The 26,033-nt window shown below is 42.6% G+C and overlaps 1 protein-coding gene across 1 annotated transcript in view; it reads left to right on the plus strand.

The window, feature by feature from the left end:
* LOC138665675 (uncharacterized) overlaps nt 1-26,033 on the plus strand; it is a 169,095-nt gene that overhangs the window by 35,814 nt on the left and 107,248 nt on the right. Inside the window, exons 3-5 of the mRNA XM_069753373.1 lie at nt 4,316-4,801; nt 20,736-20,777; nt 20,872-20,946. Coding sequence (XP_069609474.1) covers nt 4,316-4,801; nt 20,736-20,777; nt 20,872-20,946 — 603 coding nt within the window. The remainder of the gene's footprint in view (nt 1-4,315; nt 4,802-20,735; nt 20,778-20,871; nt 20,947-26,033) is intronic.

Below are 26,033 nucleotides of genomic sequence, written 5' to 3' on the forward strand. Positions count from 1 at the left end.
AGCTGGTACTTCTCTAATTAGCCGGGCCGGTGTCGGGGTGAAGGTAATAAACTCTGTGACCCGTTAATTCCGAGGGTTCTTCTGTTGTCAGGTGGGTTGTCACAGTACTGGGTGGACAAGTTGAGGAATCACAGTCAATTTAACAGGGAGAAAACCGGCAGGAAAAACAGCTGAGGATTCCTGTCACAAAGATTGACAGGCCTCAAAATGCTGACAGGGATTTCTCTCAGAAGAGACAATTAAGTCACAAATTTAGGCTCGCTGTTATCCTAGAGAGATACTGGGAACATATCCTCGATTATTTTTACCAAAGGATGCTGTTTTTCCACGGTTTGAGTTGATTTCAGACGATGTCACTCAGGAGCTTAGGCACCGCACACCTTACACCATTGCTGCCTAGGCTACGTCCCCCTATATTGGACATATTTCAGCTGTAACTAATGTTGGCATATTATCCTCAGTTACAATGGAAATGCAGCCATCAGAGCATAGCAGAACTGTTGGAGTCTCCTATGACCCAGCAACTCCTGTGCCCTCACTATGCACAGGGATGACTGTTGTGTATAGGGGAAGTAGCACCATCATCACTTGCCATTTATGCATACATAGTGCTTTTTTAATGCTTCTCTATGGTGACTCCAACTGTCTCTCACAGCCTGTCCCGACTTCCGCAACTACACAATTATGCATTGCTTGCCTCCTATGCATTGATGTATTAGAAAGGGTTAAACTGATTAGTTGGACTTCTGGAGTTCTGTCTTGGGTTGTATCAGCTGAGTTCGTTACTCCCAGCAGGTATAAGAACCCTACTCCTTATGACATTGCCAGTGATAGTTACCACTACCTGGTTTGGAGTTGAACGAGAGAGTTCAGTGTTTGGAGTTGGCAGTTGAAGAGGTTTTTTGGAGATTGCTACATGGAGTTCAGGGCCGCCATCAGGGCATTACTGCCCTGACTGGCGTATGGGGCCCGGTGGGCAGATAGAGCCCGCATCGGGCCCCGTCTCTATTGCTCATCGGGCCCGGGCCCCAGCGGCAGGCTTCTATCGGTAGTTCAGTCTATTGCAACCTTGCGGGCCCACAGGGCAATGGTTAAAGCCTCCAGCCAATCGGAGGCTGGCAGCTGACATCATTCGCCGGCGAGCGCGCGTTGAAACACTGGGAGGGATCTCCGCCGCAGGAGCGCGACCAGGTAAGAAGAACATTTTATTTTTATTTTTTTTAACTGAAAGCGGCAAGCCACAATGTTTCACCGGCAGGATAGAGACACATGGACCATGTGTATCCATCCAGTCCGGCACAGAAGGGAGACAGGGGCAGAATGGAGACAATGGGCAGATTGGAGACACGGGGCAGAATGGAGACATGGGGGCAGAATGGAGACAAGGGGGGCAAGAATGAAGACATGTGGCAGGATGGAGACACGGGGCAGAATGGAGACAGGTGGCAGAATGGAGACACGGGGCAGAATGGAGACAGGTGGCAGAATGAAAACAGGTGGCAGAATGGAGACACGGGACAGAGTTGGAGACAAAGGGGGCAGAATTGAGACACGGGGCAGAATGTAGACACAGAGCAGAATGGAGACACGGGGCAGAATGGAGACACGGGGCAGAATGGAGACACGGGGCAGAATAGAGACATGGGGCAGAATGGAGACATGGGGCAGAATGGAGACACGGGGCAGGATTAGAGACATGGTGCAGGATGGAGACAGATGGGGCAGGATCATTCGACAGATGGGGCAGGATCATGGGACAGATGGGGCAGGATCATGGGGCAGGATTTGGAGATCATATGGGGCAGAATGGGACATCACATGGGGGCAGGATAGGAGAACATAGGGCTGGTGCCAGGTATGAGACACACAGGTGCCAGGATGGGGGATATTGTTACCATAGAGGCTAATTAAGGGATATTATTACTCCAGTGATGTATTTATTTTATTTTTTGAGGATACAGTTTTAAACGGGGGCTGGTCCTGTTACTGTGCAGAGTAACACCGTCACTTTTTTTCTTCATCTATTGTAGTTTAGAATTTGGGAAAAAAATAAGTAATGTTTTCTGCAAGTGGTGCTCTAGATAACTGTTATTTCCTGCAGAAATGAGCCCTGGCTGGATGAAGTGACGGCAGTATATGCTGGATGAAGATTAAAAGCAAAGATGAAGGACTTCATCTAGAAACGTCACTGGTGAGTCAGTATGTTACCTGTACACTGATGCTATACACTGTATACTATATACAGCGGTCCTGTGTACAATATCACCAGTGATCACTGTATTACCTTTAATTATACACTATATACAGAGCTCCTGTGTATAATGTCACTGGTGATCATTGTATTACCTGTACACAGACAATGCATACTAAGTACAGATCTTCTGTGAATACTGGCACTTATGGTGCTATTAGTATTGTTTTTTTATTACTGATCAGTATTGTAGTATTCAGTCACTATGTGGTGGTAATATGTTGTCCGGCTATGGTGTGACGGTATTTGTTCCTTGTATGTGCTATTATTTGGTCACTATGTGGTGGTAATATGTGGTCTTGTCATGGTGTGGTGGTATTTGTTCCTTGTATGTGGTTTTATTGGTGATCATATGGTGGTAATATGTGGTCTGAACATGGTGCGGTGGTATTTGTTCCTTGTATGTGCTATTATTTGGTCACTATGTGGTGGTAATATGGTTTCTGGTCATGTGCGGTGGTATTTGTCCCCTGTATGTGGTATTGGTCATTTTAAAAATTGGAAAATAAATAAAAATATACCTAGATTGTATTGGATATTTTAACAAATGTTTAGTAGGTTAGAGTAGGGTAGGGCCAGACCTTGTCGTGGTGGCGGCTTTAAAAATCTTTTGACTGTGGACAGTTCGAGGGGTGGAGGCGGGGCTGGGGTGGAGCCTGAGTGAAGTCTCAAGGGGGCCCCGAAAATTTTGCCATTATGGGGCCCCGAAATTCCTAGTGGCAGCCCTGATGGAGTTGGTTTGCTTTTTAATCCTTACCCTTTCCCATTTGGTTTCTTTCCTCTTATTTTCCCACTATTTCTCACTCTGTTGTTTTGTGAGTGTATTTGTATGATTGTAGTTTTCTTTTATCCCTGTCTGTCTGGTTAGTGTTTGCCTATACTCTTCAGCCTCACACCTCCCTGAGTCGGGGAGGGAACAGATAAGGGTAAGATAAGAGCATAGCAAGGTACAAGACTCTGGCATTTACCCAATCTGGGGTAATCTGTGAGACAAGGATATCCTAGTGCACCCCTAGTTTGAGGAATTGAGTAGGTGACCACAGTCCCTTACATTACATTGTGTTCACATCAAGTCTCAGGCCAGTGGTGTGAGTGCCATTTGTGTTACTCTATTTATACCAAGCTGTTGCCTCTTGTAAGATTGCCAATGCACTAGAAAGCAGAAGTAAAACAGCACAATAGTTTTTACAAAAAAACTTGAAATAAAAAAAAATCTGATTGTGTTTCAACTGCTGCACCCAGTAAACTAAATGATACATTGTTGAATTCATGTCTCTTTGGCTGCTTCATTTTGAGGTAGCAAAAACCCGCTGACAGATTCTATTTAGTTAAATCAGCATGTCTAATAATGTTTATTCAATCCTGTAAAATTGAATTCCTCATTGACCCCCTCTTAGGGACAAACGGTTCACTCATTAAATCCATTTGAACCGAAGGCATGGCAATTCTAGAAAGCACACAGATTTTTGGCCGGCCAAATATGAGAACATAAATGACATTAAGTCATCACAGGAATCAAGTAGAATAATGATTAATGGATATACCCTACAGTTGTCACACGGATATGAGCCCTGTTGTCTCATGCTTCTGGCTGTACTACCATATTACTTTTTATTTATTGGGTGGTATTTGTGATTGTGAGTAAAGTAGTCTGTAAACTGTCTCCAATGTAAGCCTGCATTACTTCCTCCATCCTTAAGTGTGGAACCACTCTATAACACAGGGTCAATGTATTCCATGTTCTTAAAGGGGCATATAGAACAACCAACCAAGACACCTTTTCTTTTACCTCTTAACGCAGATTTGGGCAGGGAAATATGTTGCCAGCCAGGCATTTTCCCTTAAAGCCTCCTTTATAAGGAAATGAATATTGCATTGATCCATTTAGCAACACAAGTGAATTAGTTATACAGCTTTGCTGTGATAACTTGATATTATAATTATATATGAACTTATAAATCTGTCTTAGACTGAGTGATATTTTTGAGTTTAAATAAGATATGTTGTAAAGATTTTAAATTCTTTAGATCCTAATTGTTTACTGCCCCTTTTTTTTTCTCCTAGGTGTTCTATTGTTTCATGAACTTTTTTGCTATCATGCCTATGTTGTGTCACCACAAAACCCACAAAATGTAAAGCAAAGTCAAGTTGATAAAGAGATGATTGAGAAAATTGTGAAACCTCTCGAGCAACATGGGTTTAACTGTCTACTAGGATCTAGAGATATTACTGACGGTGATGTTATATCAGCATTCAGTTACCCGATAACCATCATCCCAATTACTATTATTCCAGTCTATAAAGACCATAGTTTCTCTTCACTTCGGGACCTTCTTATTAGACCTAGTTACCTAGACAGAATTGTGTTTATTTGCTTTGATTCAACGTCCATTGGCCCACGAGTGGTTTCTAGGAACAGCTTTTCACTAAGAATTGATGATCCCTTCCTACTATCAAAATTGATCAATTCAATTTCAAGAAAATGCTCACAGATTCCGCTGAGTTCCCGGAAAAGAAAGTTTGAGATGTCCAGAATGTGCAGTGATCCTCGTAAGTGCTGGTTATGGAAAACTGGATTCTTTACAGCCTCTTATGTCATTTAACTATCATAGATCATTTATTTATGTGAAGCCATGGCAATAAGAATTTGTGGTAAGATATCTACTTTCATTAAAATTTATTAAAAGGATATTCCAGATTAAATAATGTATTTTGATACCACTGGACAAGAAATTAATTAATGTTAGACTGGCGAGGGTTTAACTGGAGGGTTCTCCATGATCACTAGGATGAGGTATGCCAGTTACTCCTGCTTTATAACTGTGACAAGGAGGATACTAAATTAATAAGAGTTGACATATGCCCTGACGCTCCATATAAAATATATGGCAGCAATTTAAACAGCCCAGAGTTGTGCAAAGCAATGGGCATTTGTTATAGTTCTCTGCCAAGCCGGTGGCGGGGAGCATCATTGTAATGGTCACAGAACCTAAAGAGAATCTGTCACCATGCTTGGCCATTTAATCTTAGAGTATCATAATGTAGGAGAAGAGACCTCGATTCTATCGATGTGTCATTTACTGGGCTGTGTTTTTCTCTTTCAATACAATCAGTGTTTTATCAGCAGGAGATTATCACTACAGGATGACTGGCCTTCTGCCTACAAGTCTAATCCTGCCTCCAGCACTGATTAGCAGCTCTTTGTCAATATACAATATACATGGAAAGCTGTTGTGTGGGTGGGATTATAAACAGCTTAACTACTGAGCTCTGCTAGATCTGCAGCAGAGAAATCTGTGAGTCCATCAAAACTGTTGCACCCGGTAAACTAAGTGATATATTGCTGGATTCAGGATCTCTATCCTTACATCACATGCTGCCAGATTACATGGCAAAAACCTGCTGACAGGTTCACTTTAAACTCATTTTTTAAAACTTGCACAGAGCGGTTTATGTGGGTGCGTACCTTCACAGTACTGTGTACAGATCCACCAACTTACTATTGAGCCCTTAGGACTTTTACCTGCAAATAAATGTATATAATTTATACAATGTGATTTTCTGGAATTTATTTTTGATATTCTATCTCTCAATGTTAAATTTAACCCTTAAAATTATAGACTGTTCATGTCTTTGTCAGTGGGCAAACTTACAACATTAGCAAGGGATCAAATACTTATTTCCTCCACTGTATATCTGTGTATATACAGGTATGTGTATATGTGTGTGTGTATATATATATATATATATATATATATATATATATATATAAAAATACACTGTATGTATATATATATATACAGTATATATATATATATATATAGATATATATATATATATATATGTATACATATATATATATACATATATATTATATATATACAGTCATGGCCAAAAGTATTGACACCCCTGCAATTCTGTCAGATAATACTCAGTTTCTTCCTGAAAATGATTGCAAACACAAATTGTTTGGTATTATTATCTTCATTTAATTTCTCTTAAATGAAAAAACACAAAAAGAATTGTCCTAAAGCCAAATTGGATATAATTCCACACCAAACATAAAAAGGGGGTGGACAAAAGTATTGGCACTGTTCGAAAAATCATGTGATGCTTCTCTAATTTGTGTAATTAACAGCACCTGTAACTTACCTGTGGCACCTAACAGGTGTTGGCAATAACTAAATCACACTTGCAGCCATTTGACATGGATTAAAGTTGACTCATCCTCTGTCCTGTGTCCTTGTGTGTACCACATTGAGCATGGAGAAAAGACAGAAGACCAAAGAACTGTCTGAGGACTTGAGAAACCAAATTGTGAGGAAGCATGAGCAATCTCAAGGCTACGAGTCCATCTCCAAAGACCTGAATGTTCTTGTGTCTACTGTGCGCAGTGTCATCAAGAAGTTTAAAGAGCATGGCACTGTGGCTAACCTCCCTAGATGTGGACGGAAAGAAAAATTGACAAGAGATTTCAACGCAAGATTGTGCGGATGTTGGATAAGGAACCTCGACTAACATCTAAACAAGTTCAAGCTGCCCTGCAGTTCGAGGGTACAACAGTGTCTACCAGTATTATCAGTCGGCGTCTGAATGAAAAGGGACTGTATGGTAGGAGACCCAGGAAGACCCCACTTCTTACCCCGAGACATAAAAAAGCCAGGCTGGAGTTTGCCAAAACTTACCTGAAAAAGCCTAAAAAGTTTTGGAAGAATGTTCTCTGGTCAGATGAGACAAAAGTAGAGCTTTTTGGGCAAAGGCATCAACATAGAGTTTACAGGAGAAAAAAAGAGGCATTCAAAGAAAAGAACACGGTCCCTACAGTCAAACATGGCGGAGGTTCCCTGATGTTTTGGGGTTGCTTTGCTGCCTCTGGCACTGGACTGCTTGACCGTGTGCATGGTTTTATGAAGTCTGAAGATTACCAACAAATTTTGCAGCATAATGTAGGGTCCAGTGTGGGAAAGCTGGGTCTCCCTCAGAGGTCATGGGTCTTCCAGCAGGACAATGACCCTAAACACACTTCAAAAAGCACTAGAAAATGGTTTGAGAAAGCACTGGAGACTTCTAAGGTGGTCAGCAATGAGTCCAGACCTGAATCCCATAGAACACCTGTGGAAAGATCTAAAAATGGCAGTTTGGAGAAGGCACCCTTCAAATATCAGGGACCTGGAAAAGTTTGCCAAATCAGAATGGTCTAAAATTCCAGCAGAGCATTGTAAGAACTCATTGATGGTTACCGGAAGCGGTTGGTCGCAGTTATTTTGGCTAAATGTTGTGCAAACAAGTATTAGGCTGAGGGTGCCAATACTTTTGTCTGGCCCATTTTTGGAGTTTTGTGTGAAATGATCAATGTTTTGTTTTTTGCTTCATTCTCTTTTGTGTTTTTTCATTTAAAAACAAATTAAATGAAGATAATAATACCAAAGAATTTGTGTTTGCAATCATTTTCAGGACGAAAATGAGTATTATCTGACAGAATTGCAGGGGTGTCAATACTTTTGGCCATGACTGTATATATTATACTAGATGATGGCCCAATTCTAACGCATCGGGTATTCTAGATTCTAGAATATGTATGTATTTTATTTATGAAGATTTCCACGTAGTATATTGCACAGCCACGTAGTATATTGCACAGCCACGTAGTATATTGCACGGCCACGAAGCATATAGCACAGCCCACATAGTATATAGCACAGCCATGTTGTATATAGCACAGCCTACGTAGTATACAGCACAGCCCACACAGTATGTAAGACAGCTCAGGCCTTTAGCGATGCTCCTCGCGACGCTCCGTTCCCAGTGATGCTTTGCGGCAATTACACGTGATGATGTAGCGGTCTCGCAAGACCGCTACATCTTCACCGGTCATTGCTGCAATGCATTCTTGGGACCGGAGTATCGCGAGGAGCGGGACAGGCTGCCGCGGACACCGGAAGGTGAGAACATAATGATTTTTTTTATTATTATTTTTAACATAATGTGTGTAAAGCGCTGCGGAATATGTTAGCGCTATATAAAAACTAAAGATTATTAACATTATATGTTTTTATAATACCAACATGAGAAAGGAGCTCAAGACTCATTAAATTACTGAGGGCCAGCCAACCATTCTAAAAAAATATACATTTTATTTAATCCAACATATACAACAATACAAACCAAACAAAATGGCCCAATATACATATTAAGAAACAGTACTATAGACGAGTATCCAAAAAAGGGGATAAAGAGCAAAAAATACAATGTACACAGTAACTGCGAGTAATCACCACTAAAAATGTGTCAGGAAAAGTCCTTCCCATCATAATGTAAGCCCTAGGTCCATTGTAATGGACCAAAAAGCCAGAAGTCAAACAGAGAAGTGTACTGCAGACCGGGTGTACAGCCCCAAACTCTGTAGATGTCTGGACACTGACAGTAGCGTACCTTTCCGGAAGAAGGTGCTAGGTGCAAAAGTGCAATGTACGCAATACAGCAGCAATTACGGTCATAACTTACCCATAGCGGGGGGTGATAACGCCGTAACTGTGTGTACGTCATGCCCCGACGCGCGTTTCGCATTGCGGGCTTCTTCAGGGGGCAGTGTGGCTATGCCTGACATGTCACAGTATTTATAGAGCTTCCTGGGCGCTGCACCTGTGAGCGCATGCGGAGTGGGACCGAGGTTGCCATGCGACGCGCCCATACGTCCGACTTCCGGTGCGGGTCAAAGGAAAAAACTTCCTGTGACGTCACTGACTCACACCGAAGCCCACACGACTTCAGAGACGCCGGCAAATCCAAGGCACCACAGCGCATGCGCGTCTGGAAGCGCCCAGACGCGCAACGGTAACTAAGGAACCGCAGCACGGCTGAGAGTGAAGCACACACAAATATCAGGTATGAAATCATTAGTACAGTATGTATAGTGTTATGGACCTGGTGGTTAGGAGCACCCAAAATGACCTGATGGTTAAACTAACAAGGACAAGCTCTGGGAAGTGGGAGCTCTGCTGACCGCAACCCCTAATACTATCATACACTAGAAATAGCCGTGGAGCGTACCTAACACTACATAGACGCCTCTTCACAGCCTAAGAGCTAACTAGCCCAAGAGATAGAAAATAAAGCCTACCTTGCCTCAGAGAAATTCCCCAAAGAAAAAGGCAGCCCCCCACATATATTGACTGTGAGTTAAGATGAAAGTCACAAACACAGAAATGAAACAGGTTTCAGCAAAGGGAGGCCAGACTTACTAAACAGACTGAGGATAGGAAAGGTAACTTTGCGGTCAGGACAAAAAACTACAAAAGACCACGCAGAGTGTGCAAAAAGACCTCCGCACCGTCTCACGGTGCGGAGGTGCCACTCTGCATCCCAGAGCTTCCAGCTAGCAAGACAAAATCATGATAGCAAGCTGGACAAGAAAACAATGAACAAATAATTAACTAGCAGGGACTTAGCTTCTGCTGGAGTAGACAGGTCACCAGAAAGATCCAGGAGCGAACTGAGCCAGTACAAGAACATTGGCAGCTGGCATGGAGTAACGATTTGAGTGGAGTTAAATAGAAAAGCCAGCCAAAGAATAAACTAAGTCACCTGTGGAAGGAACCTCAGAAGCAGCAGCTCCACTCACAGCCACCAGAGGGAGTCCATGGACAGAACTCGCCGAAGTACCATTCATGACCACAGGGGGGAGTTCGATAACAGAATTCACAACAGTGTAGGTGATGGAGAATATATGGGCAAAACAAACCAATGACTTATATAAATGAAAAAACAAAGATAAAAAGATAAAGATAAAGTAATGTTTTTACTATTGATGCTGCATAGACAGCATCAATAGTAAAAAGTTGGTCACACAGGGTTAATGGCAGCGTTAACGGACTGCGTTACACCGTGTTATGCCGCCGTGTAACGCAGGTCATTTAACGGACTGCTAAAACCCTATGTGGCTGCTGACTGGAGGGGAGTATGGAGGGGGCACTGACTGGAGGGGAGTAGGGAGGTGCCAATTCGCAGCCGAACTGTGCTGCCTGTCGCTGATTGGTCGCGGCCGGCTGGGCGCGGCCAATCAGCGACTCGGGGTTTCTGCGACAGACAGACGGAAGTTACAGACAAACAGACAGAAGTACCCCTTAGACAAATATACACATATACATATATCACCGCCGTGACCTCGCCCCCCCTCTCTGCCTCCTGTTGCTACTGCCCAGAGTCTGCACACTGCTTGCAGATCCCCGGGCACTGTGTTTAGAGTGTGCACATAGACCCACCCTCTTAAAGGGCTAGCACATGTTCTTAAAGTGTCTCTAGCCAATAGCTTGGAGACACTTATTTAAGGCACCTCCATCTGATAGGAGGTGCCCAATCAATGTTATTTGTCTGTTTCTAGCACACTTGCTAGCTCTTAGATCCTAGTGCTCGTATACAGTATACCAGTCCTGTAGATCAGTCGTGCCAGCTAGCAGTTGCCTGCCTGTTTATCAGCCATACCTGTTATGACCTGGTGGTCAGGACAATAATGGACCTGGTGGTTAAGAGCTCACGGAATGACCTGATAGTTACTGATAATAAGGACGAGCTCTGGGACGTGGGAACTCTGCTGACCGCAATCCCTAAACCTATCAAACACACTAGAAATAGCCGTGGATTGCGCCTAACGCTCCCTATGCAACTTGGCACAGCCTAAGAAACTAGCTAGCCCTGAAGATAGAAAAATAAAGCCTACCTTGCCTCAGAGAAATTCCCCAAAGGAAAAGGCAGCCCCCCACATATAATGACTGTGAGTAAAGATGAAAATACAAACACAGAGATGAAATAGATTTAGCAAAGTGAGGCCCGACTTACTGAACAGACGAAGGATAGGAAAGGTTATTTTGCGGTCAGCACAAAAACCTACAAAAAGACCATGCAGAGGGCGCAAAAAGACCCTCCGCACCGACTCACGGTGCGGAGGCGCTCCCTCTGCGTCCCAGAGCTTCCAGCAAGCAAGACAACAAATTAAATAGCATGCTGGACAGAAAAATAGCAAACCAAAGAAATACAAGCTGGAACTTAGCTTCTGATGGGAAGACAGGTCACAAGAACGATCCAGGAGTGAACAGACCAATAATGGAACATTGACAGGTGGCATGGAGCAAAGATCTAAGTGGAGTTAAATAGAGCAGCAGCTGTTATGTTTGCTAATGACAGGTGTTATGAAGGCAATCCAGAAACACAGTGTGCTTAGCGATCAGAGCGCACACAGTGATCTGACAAATACCCAAAAATACAAGAACGAGCTCTGAGACGTGGAAACTCTGTAGACTGCACACCTGATCCTATCCTAAACACAACTAAAAGCGGCTGTGGATTGCGCCTAACAACTACCTAGGCAACTCGGCACAGCCTAAGAAACTAGCTAGCCTGAAGATAGAAAAATAGGCCTGACTTGCCCCAGAGAAATTCCCCAAAGGAAAAGGCAGCCCCCCACATATAATGACTGTGAGTAAGATGAAAAGACAAAACGTAGGGATGAAATAGATTCAGCAAAGTGGGGCCCGATATTCTAGGACAGAGCGAGGACAGTAAAGCGAACTTTGCAGTCTACAAAAAACCCTAAAGCAAAACCACGCAAAGGGGCAAAAAAAACCCACCGTGCCGAACTAACGGCACGGCGGTACACCCTTTGCGTCTCAGAGCTTCCAGCAAAACAAAAGACAAGCTGGACAGAAAAAAAGCAACAAAAAAGCAAAAAGCACTTAGCTATACAGAGCAGCAGGTCACAGGAACAATCAGGAGAAGCTCAGATCCAACACTGAAACATTGACAAGGAGCAAGGATAGCAGCATCAGGCGGAGTTAAGTAATGAAGCAGTTAACGAGCTCACCAGAACACCTGAGGGAGGAAGCTCAGAAGCTGCAGTACCACTTGTGACCACAGGAGTGAATTCAGCCACAGAATTCACAACAGTACCCCCCCCTTGAGGAGGGGTCACCGAACCCTCACCAGAGCCCCCAGGCCGACCAGGATGAGCCGCATGAAAGGCACGAACAAGATCGGAAGCATGAACATCAGAGGCAAAAACCCAGGAATTATCTTCCTGAGCATAACCCTTCCATTTAACCAGATACTGGAGTTTCCGTCTAGAAACACGAGAATCCAAAATCTTCTCCACAATATACTCCAATTCCCCCTCCACCAAAACCGGGGCAGGAGGCTCAACAGATGGAACCATAGGTGCCACGTATCTCCGCAACAACGACCTATGGAATACATTATGTATGGAAAAGGAGTCTGGGAGGGTCAAACGAAAAGACACAGGATTGAGAACCTCAGAAATCCTATACGGACCAATAAAACGAGGTTTAAATTTAGGAGAGGAAACCTTCATAGGAATATGACGAGAAGATAACCAAACCAGATCCCCAACACGAAGTCGGGGACCCACACGGCGTCTGCGATTAGCGAAAAGTTGAGCTTTCTCCTGGGACAAGATCAAATTGTCCACTACCTGAGTCCAGATCTGCTGCAACCTATCCACCACAGAATCCACACCAGGACAGTCCGAAGACTCAACCTGTCCTGAAGAGAAACGAGGATGGAACCCAGAATTGCAAAAAAATGGAGAAACCAAGGTAGCCGAGCTGGCCCGATTATTAAGGGCGAACTCAGCCAACGGCAAAAAGGACACCCAATCATCCTGGTCTGCAGAAACAAAACATCTCAGATATGTTTCCAAGGTCTGATTGGTTCGTTCGGTCTGGCCATTAGTCTGAGGATGGAAAGCCGAGGAAAAGGATAGGTCAATGCCCATCCTACCACAAAAGGCTCGCCAAAACCTTGAAACAAACTGGGAACCTCTGTCAGAAACAATATTCTCAGGAATGCCATGCAACCGAACCACATGCTGAAAGAACAAAGGTACCAAATCAGAGGAGGAAGGCAATTTAGCCAAGGGCACCAGATGGACCATTTTAGAAAAGCGATCACAGACCACCCAAATGACTGACATCTTTTGAGAAACGGGAAGGTCAGAAATGAAATCCATCGAAATATGTGTCCAAGGCCTCTTTGGGACCGGCAAGGGCAAAAGCAACCCACTGGCACGAGAACAGCAGGGCTTAGCCCTAGCACAAATCCCACAGGACTGCACAAAAGTACGTACATCCCGTGACACAGATGGCCACCAGAAGGATCTAGCCACTAACTCTCTGGTACCAAAGATTCCAGGATGACCAGCCAACACCGAACAATGAAGTTCAGAGATAAGTTTATTAGTCCACCTATCAGGGACGAACAGTTTCTCTGCTGGACAACGATCAGGTTTATTCGCCTGAAATTTTTGCAGCACCCGCCGCAAATCAGGGGAGATGGCAGACACAATGACTCCTTCCTTGAGGATACCCGCTGGCTCAGATAAACCCGGAGAGTCGGGCACAAAACTCCTAGACAGAGCATCCGCCTTCACATTTTTAGAGCCCGGAAGGTACGAAATCACAAAGTCGAAGCGGGCAAAAAATAACGACCAACGGGCCTGTCTAGGATTCAAGCGCTTGGCAGACTCGAGATAAGTCAAGTTCTTATGATCAGTCAATACCACCACGCGATGCTTAGCTCCTTCAAGCCAATGACGCCACTCCTCGAATGCCCACTTCATGGCCAGCAACTCTCGATTGCCCACATCATAATTACGCTCAGCGGGCGAAAACTTCCTGGAAAAGAAAGCACATGGTTTCATCACTGAGCAATCAGAACCTCTCTGTGACAAAACCGCCCCTGCTCCAATCTCAGAAGCATCAACCTCGACCTGGAACGGAAGAGAAACATCTGGCTGACACAACACAGGGGCAGAACAAAAACGACGCTTCAACTCCTGAAAAGCTTCCACAGCAGCAGAAGACCAATTAACCAAATCAGCACCCTTCTTGGTCAAATCGGTCAATGGTTTGGCAATGCTAGAAAAATTACAGATGAAGCGACGATAAAAATTAGCAAAGCCCAGGAATTTCTGCAGACTTTTCAGAGATGTCGGCTGAGTCCAATCCTGGATGGCCTGGACCTTAACCGGATCCATCTCGATAGTAGAAGGGGAAAAGATGAACCCCAAAAATGAAACTTTCTGCACACCGAAGAGACACTTTGATCCCTTCACAAACAAAGAGTTAGCACGCAGGACCTGAAAAACCATTCTGACCTGCTTCACATGAGACTCCCAATCATCTGAGAAGATCAAAATGTCATCCAAGTAAACAATCAGGAATTTATCCAGATACTCACGGAAGATGTCATGCATAAAAGACTGAAACACAGATGGAGCATTGGCAAGTCCGAACGGCATCACTAGATACTCAAAATGACCCTCAGGCGTATTGAATGCAGTTTTCCATTCATCTCCTTGCCTGATTCTCACCAGATTATACGCACCACGAAGATCTATCTTAGTGAACCAACTAGCCCCCTTAATCCGAGCAAACACGTCAGATAACAATGGCAAGGGATACTGAAATTTAACAGTGATCTTATTAAGAAGGCGGTAATCAATACACGGTCTCAGCGAACCATCCTTCTTGGCTACAAAGAAGAACCCTGCTCCCAGTGGTGATGACGATGGGCGAATATGTCCCTTCTCCAGGGATTCCTTCACATAACTGCGCATAGCGGCGTGTTCGGGCACGGATAAATTAAATAATCGACCTTTAGGGAATTTACTACCAGGAATCAAATTGATAGCACAATCACAATCCCTATGCGGAGGTAGAGCATCGGACTTGGGCTCTTCAAATACATCCTGATAATCAGACAAGAACTCTGGGACCTCAGAAGGGGTGGATGACGAAATCGACAAAAATGGAACATCACCATGTACCCCCTGACAACCCCAGCTGGATACCGACATGGAATTCCAATCCAATACTGGATTATGGGTTTGTAGCCATGGCAACCCCAACACGACCACATCATGCAGATTATGCAACACCAGAAAGCGAATAACTTCCTGATGTGCAGGAGCCATGCACATGGTCAGCTGGGCCCAGTATTGAGGTTTATTCTTGGCCAAAGGTGTAGCATCAATTCCTCTCAATGGAATAGGACACCGCAAAGGCTCCAAGAAAAATCCACAACGTTTAGCATAATCCAAATCCATCAGATTCAGGGCAGCGCCCGAATCCACAAACGCCATGACAGAAAACGACGACAAAGAGCATATCAAGGTAATGGACAGAAGGAATTTGGACTGTACAGTACCAATGACGGCAGACCTAGCGGACCGCTTAGTGCGCTTAGGACAATCAGAAATAGCATGAGTGGAATCACCACAGTAGAAACACAGACCATTCAGACGTCTGTATTCCTGCCGTTCAACTCTAGTCATAGTCCTATCGCACTGCATAGGCTCAGGTTTAACCTCAGGCAGTACCGCCAAATGGTGCACAGATTTACGCTCGCGCAAGCGTCGACCGATCTGAATGGCCAAAGACAAAGACTCATTCAAACCAGCAGGCATAGGAAATCCCACCATGACATCCTTAAGAGCCTCAGAGAGACCCTTTCTGAACAAAGCTGCCAGCGCAGATTCATTCCACTGAGTGAGTACTGACCATTTCCTAAATTTCTGACAATATACTTCTATATCATCCTGACCCTGGCACAAAGCCAGCAAATTTTTCTCAGCCTGATCCACTGAATTAGGCTCATCGTACAGCAATCCGAGCGCCAGGAAAAACGCATCGACACTACTCAATGCAGGGTCTCCTGGCGCAAGAGAAAATGCCCAGTCTTGAGGGTCGCCGCGCAAAAAAGAAATAATAATCAAAACCTGTTGAATAGGATTACCAGAAGAATGAGGTTTCAAGGCCAGAAATAGCTTACAATTATTTTTGAAACTTAGAAACTTAGTTCTATCTCCAAAAAACAAATCAGGAATAGGAATTCTTGGTTCTAACATAGATTTCTGATCAATAGTATCTTGAATTTTTTGTACATTTATAACGAGATTATCCATTGAAGAGCACAGACCCTGAATATCCATGTCCACACCTGTGTCCAGAATCACCCAAATGTCTAGGGGAAAAAAAAAAAAAAAAAAAGTGAACACAGAGCGGAAAAAAAAAAAAAAAAAAAATGATGTCAGAACTTTTTCTTTCCCTCTATTGAGAATCATTAGTTTGGCTCCTTGTACTGTTATGTTTGCTAATGACAGGTGTTATGAAGGCAATCCAGAAACACAGTGTGCTTAGCGATCAGAGCGCACACAGTGATCTGACAAATACCCAAAAATACAAGAACGAGCTCTGAGACGTGGAAACTCTGTAGACTGCACACCTGATCCTATCCTAAACACAACTAAAAGCGGCTGTGGATTGCGCCTAACAACTACCTAGGCAACTCGGCACAGCCTAAGAAACTAGCTAGCCTGAAGATAGAAAAATAGGCCTGACTTGCCCCAGAGAAATTCCCCAAAGGAAAAGGCAGCCCCCCACATATAATGACTGTGAGTAAGATGAAAAGACAAAACGTAGGGATGAAATAGATTCAGCAAAGTGGGGCCCGATATTCTAGGACAGAGCGAGGACAGTAAAGCGAACTTTGCAGTCTACAAAAAACCCTAAAGCAAAACCACGCAAAGGGGGCAAAAAAAACCCACCGTGCCGAACTAACGGCACGGCGGTACACCCTTTGCGTCTCAGAGCTTCCAGCAAAACAAAAGACAAGCTGGACAGAAAAAAAGCAACAAAAAGCAAAAAGCACTTAGCTATACAGAGCAGCAGGTCACAGGAACAATCAGGAGAAGCTCAGATCCAACACTGAAACATTGACAAGGAGCAAGGATAGCAGCATCAGGCGGAGTTAAGTAATGAAGCAGTTAACGAGCTCACCAGAACACCTGAGGGAGGAAGCTCAGAAGCTGCAGTACCACTTGTGACCACAGGAGTGAATTCAGCCACAGAATTCACAACAAGCAGCTAACGAATTAACCTCGTCACCTGTGAAACTCAGAAACACCCACCAGAGGAAGTCCATGGACAGAACCAGCCGAAGTACCATTCATGACCACAGGAGGGAGCCCGACAACAGAATTCACAACACATACCTACCTGTACCCACCAGCCTGGATACCAGTCATGCCCACCAGTACCTGCCTGCCTGTCTGTCTGTTGTGCCAGTCACTATAACAGCTGTTCTAACCAGTACTTGCTTAGTCTACTATTCTTGGGCGTTCCTGCCTCCTGTCCCTTGGGGGTCAGCTGCCATCTACCCAAGGACAGCCGTGGTGTAGCATTTGGTCCCGCCTTCCTTGTCTCGCCTCATATAGCGGTATCATCAGCAATCATGCATCCAAGGTCAGACTTGGTGAGGTACCTATTCACGCCCCTCCAGGCTCTCCTCGGATCATGGCACAATGGTTCCACCACCCAGTCCATAACAGTTTCTTCAGGCCATGGAATCCACTAGCTCTCAGGTTTCCTCCATCTCTGACCTGTACCAGGAGGTTTGCCACCAGAAAGACTAACAGGATAAGATCCTATCCTACCTGCAGACAATAAACACTTGTCTAGACACGCTGGCAAATCCGGCCTCATCTGCACCTACCCAGGCTGCAACAACTTCAGACATGACTCATCAGCCTGCCAGCTGTGTACCTAGCCTTGGACCCCATTTGTCTGCTCCTCCACATTATGGAGGTGACCCTGCTCTTTGTAGGTGGTTCGTTAACCAGTACACACTACAATTTGAACTCTTAGCTCATCAGTTGGTTTCAGATCGGGCCAAGGTGGCATTTAATTATGTCGGATTTCACTTGCAAGGCTCTGACATGGCTCAACCGCCTATAGAAGAAAAGGATCGTCTTGTGTCGATTCTCCTGTCCCTTCAAGAAGCCTTCCGTAAGGTTTTCGATGGGCCTGCTTCCTTAGCATCATTTTCTTTATTATGAGTGTGCCAGGAGAAGCTGACAGTGGGCCCGTATGGTGTACATTTCCTCACCCTGTCATCTGACCTCACCTGGAATAATGAGGCTCTCATTGCCACCCACTGGGAGAGACTTTCTGGGTGAATCAAAGATGAGCTGGCCGGTCATGATACACCCACCTCACTGGATGACCTGGTGTCTCTAGCAACATGGATAGACATCAAGTTCCAGTAGAGTTCCAAAGAAGTGACCCATGAGAGACCTGTACACCTGGCACCTACCTTTCACAGGCCAGTCTTATAGCAAGCCTCAGCCTCGGCATCCTCCCCAGAGTTCATGCAAGTTGACCAGGTGACAATAGCCAAGCATATCAGGAAGCCCGTCGTGCCGAGGGAAGGTGTTTCTATTGTGGCAATTCTAAGCATGTAATCCGCTCCTGCCCCAAGAGACCAGAAAACTCCAGAGCCTAGGGTGTGTTGGAGAGGCCACCATGGGCAAGAATCACCCCTCTCTATTGTTGACTCTATCAGTATCTGTTTCCTGTCGCAACATCCATTTTGTTAAATGGACTTTGGTTCTGCAGGTAATCTCATCCACCAGACCATTGTGGAGTGAAATAAAATCCCAATCCAACGTCTACAGGATTCATTGGTGGTTTCATCAGTGGATGGAAAACCTCTTTCCAAAACCATCCCTTTTGTTACTGAGCCTGTGGAGCTTTGGGTAGGAATGCTGCACTCTGAGAAGATTCCTCTTTATGTGCTGTCAGGTCTGTCTCACCCTCTGCTTCTAGGTCTTCCATGGCTGCAAAGACATAAGCAGGTTTTGGACTGGAAATCAGAAGTAATCCGTTGGGGCCAAGAGTGCTATGAGAGTTGCCTTGCTCCAATTCATCCTGTCCGACCTCCGGTTTCTCCATCTAATTTACCTGGCTTGCTTACTGCATATTGAACATATGCTGACGTCTTTGACAAAAAGGAGGCTGAGACGCTACCACCTCATAGGCCATATGACTGCCCAATTGATCTTCTTCCAATTTCATCTCCATGTGGTTGAATCTACCCCCTGTTGCAGGATGAGACCCAAGCCATGCCCAATTACATTAAAGAAAATCTAGCCAGGGTTTTATCTGGAAGTCAACCTTGCCGGCTGGAGCTGGATTTTTCTATCTGAAGAAAAAGAATGGCTTACTTCAACACTCTATCGACCACTGTATCGAGGGGACTCAACAAAATTACAGTCAAGAATAAAAATCCACTGCCTCTCATTGCAGAGCTGTGTGATCATCTCAAGGGTTCCAGAGTCTTCTGAAAACTCAAACTGCATTGGGTGTATAACCTAATTCATATTCACCAGGGAGAGGAATTGAAGACAGCCTTTAACACGAGTATCATGTTATGCTGTTTGGGCTCTGGACCCAGCAGTATTCCAATGTGTGTGGTTGTGTACTTGGATGACATCTTGTTGTTTTCTCCTGATCTGTCCATAGACCGGAGGAATGTTCACCAAGTTCTACAGAGATTATGGAAAAATCATCTGTACACCAAGTATGAAAAGTGTGTCTTCGAGCAGACCTCTCTTCTGTTTCTGGGGTACATCATCTCCGAGACTGGCCTGACAATGGACCTCGAGAAGGTATCCGCCGTCTTGAACTGGCCCCGTCCAGATAGCCTGAAGGCTATCAAGTGGTTTCTTGGGGTTGCTAATTACTACCACCATACATTCCTCTCCTTGGATCATGGCACAGTGGTTCCACCATCCAGTCCGCAACAAAAATCTGCAATAGACTACCTCAAAAGGTGTAGGCTGAAGGTTTTAAAATGGCCCTCACATTGACCTGATCTGAACATCATTGATAATCTGTGGCTAGACCTCAAAATAGCAGTGCATGCTAAATGACCCAGGAATCTCACAGAACTGCAAGGCTTTTCCAAGGAAGAATGGATGAAAATCCCTGGCTACAAAAAGCAGTGACAGTTGCAAAAGGAGGTGCTACTAGGTACTAATCATGCAGGGTACCCAAACTTTTGCATAACCCATCTTCCTCTGTGTAATTTTTAAAATGTAAGAGATGAAAATATGTATATGTTTTGCCTAAAATACAAAGAAATGTGTCATCTTTAACTTTAGCTCTTTTAGAGATCATTTTATCTTCAACTTGCTTAACTGTTCACAATAACAGTATTTTTGACTAGGGATGCCCAAACTTTTACATTCCACTGTATCTGTGATCCGATGTCGTATTTCAGGAGTATGGACTGGACACTGATCTACATGAGAATCTGCCTCCAGACCTTTTTTTATATGAAAGGAGAGTTACCAGCGTGAGACATGTAACTTACACAGAACATGAGAAATTAACTTTGCCTCTTTACAAACACATTTGCTGCAGCCCTCACAGCTCTGCTGAATTGCAACATTGTCTGCCGGTGAGATGGAAGCTGACCTGCAGGTTCTGTAAATGCATATACCACATTCAAATAACTAGCTTTGAATGTGGTGTATGTATTTACAGAAATTATCATATGTGTGTTTTACATAAACATTCGTTTTAGTATTTTTTATATCCATAATAGTAAATCAAATCTTTACATTACATTCTAGAATCGTCCATATCATCTATTGTAACTGACATGGCAAGAAACAGTAAGTATTTTCATCCCATTATTTTATAATATTATTTCATGTTACTACATTGTTCTGAATAGCTTTGAAATTGTCATTAATACATGCTTTCTAGCTCCTTTCAGAAGATCAGACACTTACAGATGTTCCTTTCGAACAAGAGCATCAGCTAGATCAGCTGCATCAAAAGGTACTATTTAATGATTTTTTTTTAGAAAATAAAAGATTAATCTTGAGTTTAACTAGTTTGACGTAACATACATTATCAATTGTATGTTAACTAATGTCAATAACAAGGCTTTATGTGAAAATTCATTTATTTGTTAATAGATTTTCGAACAAGAAGTGGATAAAAAAACTTTTAAAATACATAAAAATACCCTTTAGTGTATAAGCAGTTGGAATTGCAATCTCCATAGTGGTGGTTTCACACAGATAGTGGAACTAAAAAGTCTACTCATCCCTGTTAAAATGCCAGGTTTTTTTCATGACAAAACTCATACCTAGAAGAATCATTACAGAACTTTTTCCATCTTTTAATGTCAACCAAAATCTGTACAATTAAATTGATAAATAAACTGAACTTTTTCACTTGAAAAAAGGAAAATAAGCAACTAAAATAATATGGTTGCCTAAATGTGCACACCAATAAAAAAGGAACCTGTCAGCATGAAAATGCCATCGAATCTGCAGGCCGCATGTTAAAGAGCAGGGAGAGCTGAATAGATTGGTATATAGTTTTGTGAGAAAAGATTCAGTACAACTTGTGTTTTATTAATTTAACGGAGTTGCCCGTCCTTAGACTACAAATCTGCAGTGACTGCAGACTTGTGAATCTTTACATCGCATGCACTGCACACTGTGAGGTTTCTCTGGTACTAGCGCCGGTATTCGGCGGTCATGTGACTGCAAGTATGTGATCTACATAGTTGATCTGCACATTACGACTAAACATGTTTATCCTTTGCATTGAGCAAGGCCTAGTACATCTAGTTGACATATGACAGCATATATGCAAATCCCATACTTGAGGTCATGTGTTAGATAATCTCGGTCACCAACACCAGAGAATCCTCACATCACACAGTGCAATGTTGATATGGAGGCATGCTTGAAGTCATTGTCGTACTGGAAGATTACATTCATTTTCATATTCATCTTTTAGTAGAGACCTGAAGGCTTTGTTGCAAAATTGACTGATATTTGGAACTGTCAATAATTCCCTCTACCTTGTCTAAAGCACCAGTTCCACCTGCTAACAAATGGCCTCAAAGAGTAATGCTGCCTCCATCATGCTGCACTGTAGGTATCACTTTTAGTAATATCGAACAAAGTCCGGCTCACCATGATCGACATCCTTGGAAATTCGGAGCACGGAGCCACTGTGTCAGGGCGTAGACAATCAAAAAAGAAATGAGGAATCCAGCTCAACGAGGTAGTGAAAAAAACTTCTTTCTTTATTCACTTGAAAATATATTCAGTGGAGGATGAAAACATCAGCAATTACAAAGGATAAAAAGCAATATCAACGCGTTTCTGGTGACCAAGCACCCTTAATCATGATATCTAGTGTGTGGCTTGTCTTGCATTTTTATACTAAGATCCAGTGAGCACATCAGTACACTGATTAATTAACATAATTGCTAAACAGAGTGAAAACACAAGAAAGTAAATATACAAACACATTAAAACAAATGCTTTGGCTGGATGAAAAGACAATATGGACAATATAAAATTATTTCACAATATAGAATACATAGCAGCAAAAAATATCCCATATATATGGCATTACATTTGATGTCATAATTTTGTGAAGATGGAAAAATACACCATAATTGTTAGCGCATGCAGTGTAACACACCATGATTTTTAACGCATATAATATAAAAGGCAAATCCAATGCCATCAATCAATTTATGAATAAAATTCTATAAAGAAATTCTGTCAATGGTTGTGTTACATGTAGTTGTTTTGCACTGCGGGTGCTAAAGGGTTAATATAGTTAGTAGCAGGCATGGTGTAGCATGCTAACCTTTGTATCCATTTGAAAGGAAAAAAAAAAGGGTGGGGGATAAAGTCCCCTGTGTGTATTGTGTGCCGGCAAAAAGCCGCAGGGACTAGAGAATGTTTTTGAAAAAATATATTTTAAACAAATTTAGGTTTTTGGTTTTTATTCTAAAATATACAGTTCATTATATGTAATATAGGAGCATTTGGAATTAATAATGCAGGATTTCCTATCAAGAAAATTACTCCTGGAATATATATGAGCTGACAATTGGCACATCCAAAGAAGAAATAACAGATATCCGTAAATTTATTGCCGTTATGCATGATTGCCCAGTATAACAATCAGTGCTGGAAAAAAAAAAAAAAAACATTTAAGGTTTATGTACTAAACTTAGTCATGAAGGAGATGAATTTTAGGGTCTGAAAGAGCTATAAATTAAATCCTTCCAGAGAAGAGACAAGAACGGAAAAACTACACATAACTATTGCCGGTAAATGTTAATCCGTTGCTACTGTATATAATCATAAGACAAAATTGCTGGATGATGAAAGGGCCCAAAATTTAACAAATAACAGAGAAAATTAGTAAAAAAGCATGATGTCCCTTCTCTTGTTTAGACCATGCGGTATTCTGGTGCCCAGTTTAAATATCCACCAGGTTTCTCTGTTTCCCAGTGTTACCTCAGTGTCCCCTCCTCTAAATGGTTTATGCTTTTTTTCTATTGCATAGACTTTAAGGGATTCAAGATTGCCTTGATGTTGATCAATAAAATGCTTTGAGATTTGTGATGTGTTTCTATTGATATTAACATTTTCTACATCATAGATGTGTTCTCGAATTCTAGCTTTGAATTGGCGTATGGTACTGCCAACATATTTGAGATGACAGGCTGTGCATTCCATAATATAGACCACATTGTTTGTATTGCAATTAAGGAGGGTTTTTATAATATATGTGTTCTGATTGCTAGCATCCGTAAAATTGTGACATTTATGTGAATATTTACAAGTTTTGCAGCGCATTTATAGAAACCCTTCGTGCTGAGCCAATTGGATGGCTGGGCCGGAGGGGCACTCAAAGAACTGGGTGAAAGACTACAGCCTAAGGAGGGTGCTTTTCTGGACACAATTCTGCATCCATTTTTTAGAATTTTTGCAATATCTTGGTCCTCTCTCAGGATAGATAGATTATTATTAATTAATTTTCTGATTGAAAGAAATTGGTTACTATATTGCAGAACCAAAGTGACTGGGTTTGTGGAACAGGTATTAGTATTATGCTTTGGTTTGAAACGTGGTCTCTTTTCAACTATTTTTTCGGCTCTAGCCAAATGCCATTTGCTATAGCCTCACTTTGTAAGCCGTTCTTTGATGTCATTTACCTCTTTGATATAGTCATCCTGTGTGCTGCAATTACTCTTGGCCCTTACCATTTCACCCACAGGTATACTTCTAATTGTGTGCTTGGGGTGATGACTGTTAGCACGTAATATTGTATTTCCCACCGTGGCTTTTCTAAAAGTAGATGTAATAACTGGGTTATCAGGTAAGCCCCTGAGTTTCAGATCGAGAAACTCTATGCAAGTGGATTCCTGGTAAACCGTAAAGCTGAGATTAAATGGATTACAGTTAAAGTAACAAGCCAAATCTTGTACGGCAGATACATCGGAATTCCAAATAATTATAATATCGTCGATGTATCTGCCGTACCACTGTATGCAGTCTTTAAATGGGTTCTCAATACTATAGACATATGATTCCTCCCACCAACTCATCACCAGATTGGCGAGGGATGGGGAGTATTTAGCTCCCATGGAGACACCACTAATTTGGATATAGTAAGTCTGATTGAAGCAAAAAAAGTTAGTGGTCATGAGCAAGAAGGCTACTTCTATCACAAAAGATTGAAGCTCTGAGGTAAAATCGCTATATCTTTCCATATGAAATTTAAGTGCATAAAGCGCCATCTCATGCGGAATAGAAGTGAAAAATTGGACTGCCAAGAAAAATCCTTCATGGCATTTAAGACATCTGTGCTGTCCTTAAGATAACCTGGTGTTCTCCGGGTGAGAGGCTGAAGGAGCAGATCCAACCACTCTCCCAGCCTCTCGACCAAGGGATCAATGCCCGACACGATCAGTCTCATGGGGGGAGGGTGTTGGCATTTATGGGTCTTAGGTAGGGCATAAAGTATTGGGGTCACTGGGCTATCAACCTTAAGGTAATCACTTTCTTTTTTATTGAAAAAACCCAAACTAAAACCCTCATCCACAAGTTTGTGAATGCGTTCTTTTATCAATGCGGTAGGATTAGCAGACAGACACTTATACACAGCAGAATCACACAACATTTTGTCAACCCATAAGATATAGTCATTCTTATTCATTATAACAATGGATCCGCCTTTGTCTGAATTTTTAATGACAAGATCCACATTGTTTTTCAGTTCTCGTAATGCTTTTTGCAAATTGGGTTTTAGATTATTGCTATGTATGCGTCTGTCACGCGAACCTTCAGAAAGAGCTCTTAATTGTGTTTCGTTAACATTCTGGAATTTATCCATTACAGGTTTTCGTGCTTGCACAGGATAGTAATGAGGGTTAGGCACATGCACATGAGTTTTTTTTTAGAGATTCTGCCATCCTCATTATTAAAACCATCATCTTGTAGATCTAACAAACACATAAGTGACAATTGATCTCTAAAATCAAGAGAATTAAAGATGTTATCACAAACGTTGGTGTCACATACCTCCTCCATTTGGTCATCTTTGAAATGCAATTTAAGAGCAATATTTCTGATAAACCTGTTTACATCACAAATAGTAGAAAAAAGGTCAAAGTTACAGTTCGGTACAAAATTAAGTCCATGGGACAAAAGTTCTTTTTGGTCCTCTGTAAGGGAAATAGAAGAAAGATTAACAACATCAAAATGTCCTAACGTGGATGTCTGAGATGGTATCTCGGAGTGTTTTTGCTGACATTGATGTTTCCTTCCTTTTCTCCGATAAATCTTCTTTTGTTTGTTAGTGGAAGCTTGTTTTTTTTAAATAAGAGTTTTTTGATTCTTGCATTAGTTCTGAATCTGAGTCCTTTGTTACTCCGGTAGAAGTGTCCAAATCTGAAGAGCTAAAGGTGACTTGAATTTGCATGCGATTTCCATAAGTGCGGTATTTGGGGGATTTTAAGATTGGTTTCTGGGATTTTTCCACTTTGTCCCACCTACCCCATTCATATACCTGTTCATTAGCATAGTCATACAAATCAC

The sequence above is a fragment of the Ranitomeya imitator genome, chromosome 2 (assembly GCF_032444005.1).
Source record: "Ranitomeya imitator isolate aRanImi1 chromosome 2, aRanImi1.pri, whole genome shotgun sequence".
NCBI lineage: Eukaryota > Metazoa > Chordata > Amphibia > Anura > Dendrobatidae > Ranitomeya > Ranitomeya imitator.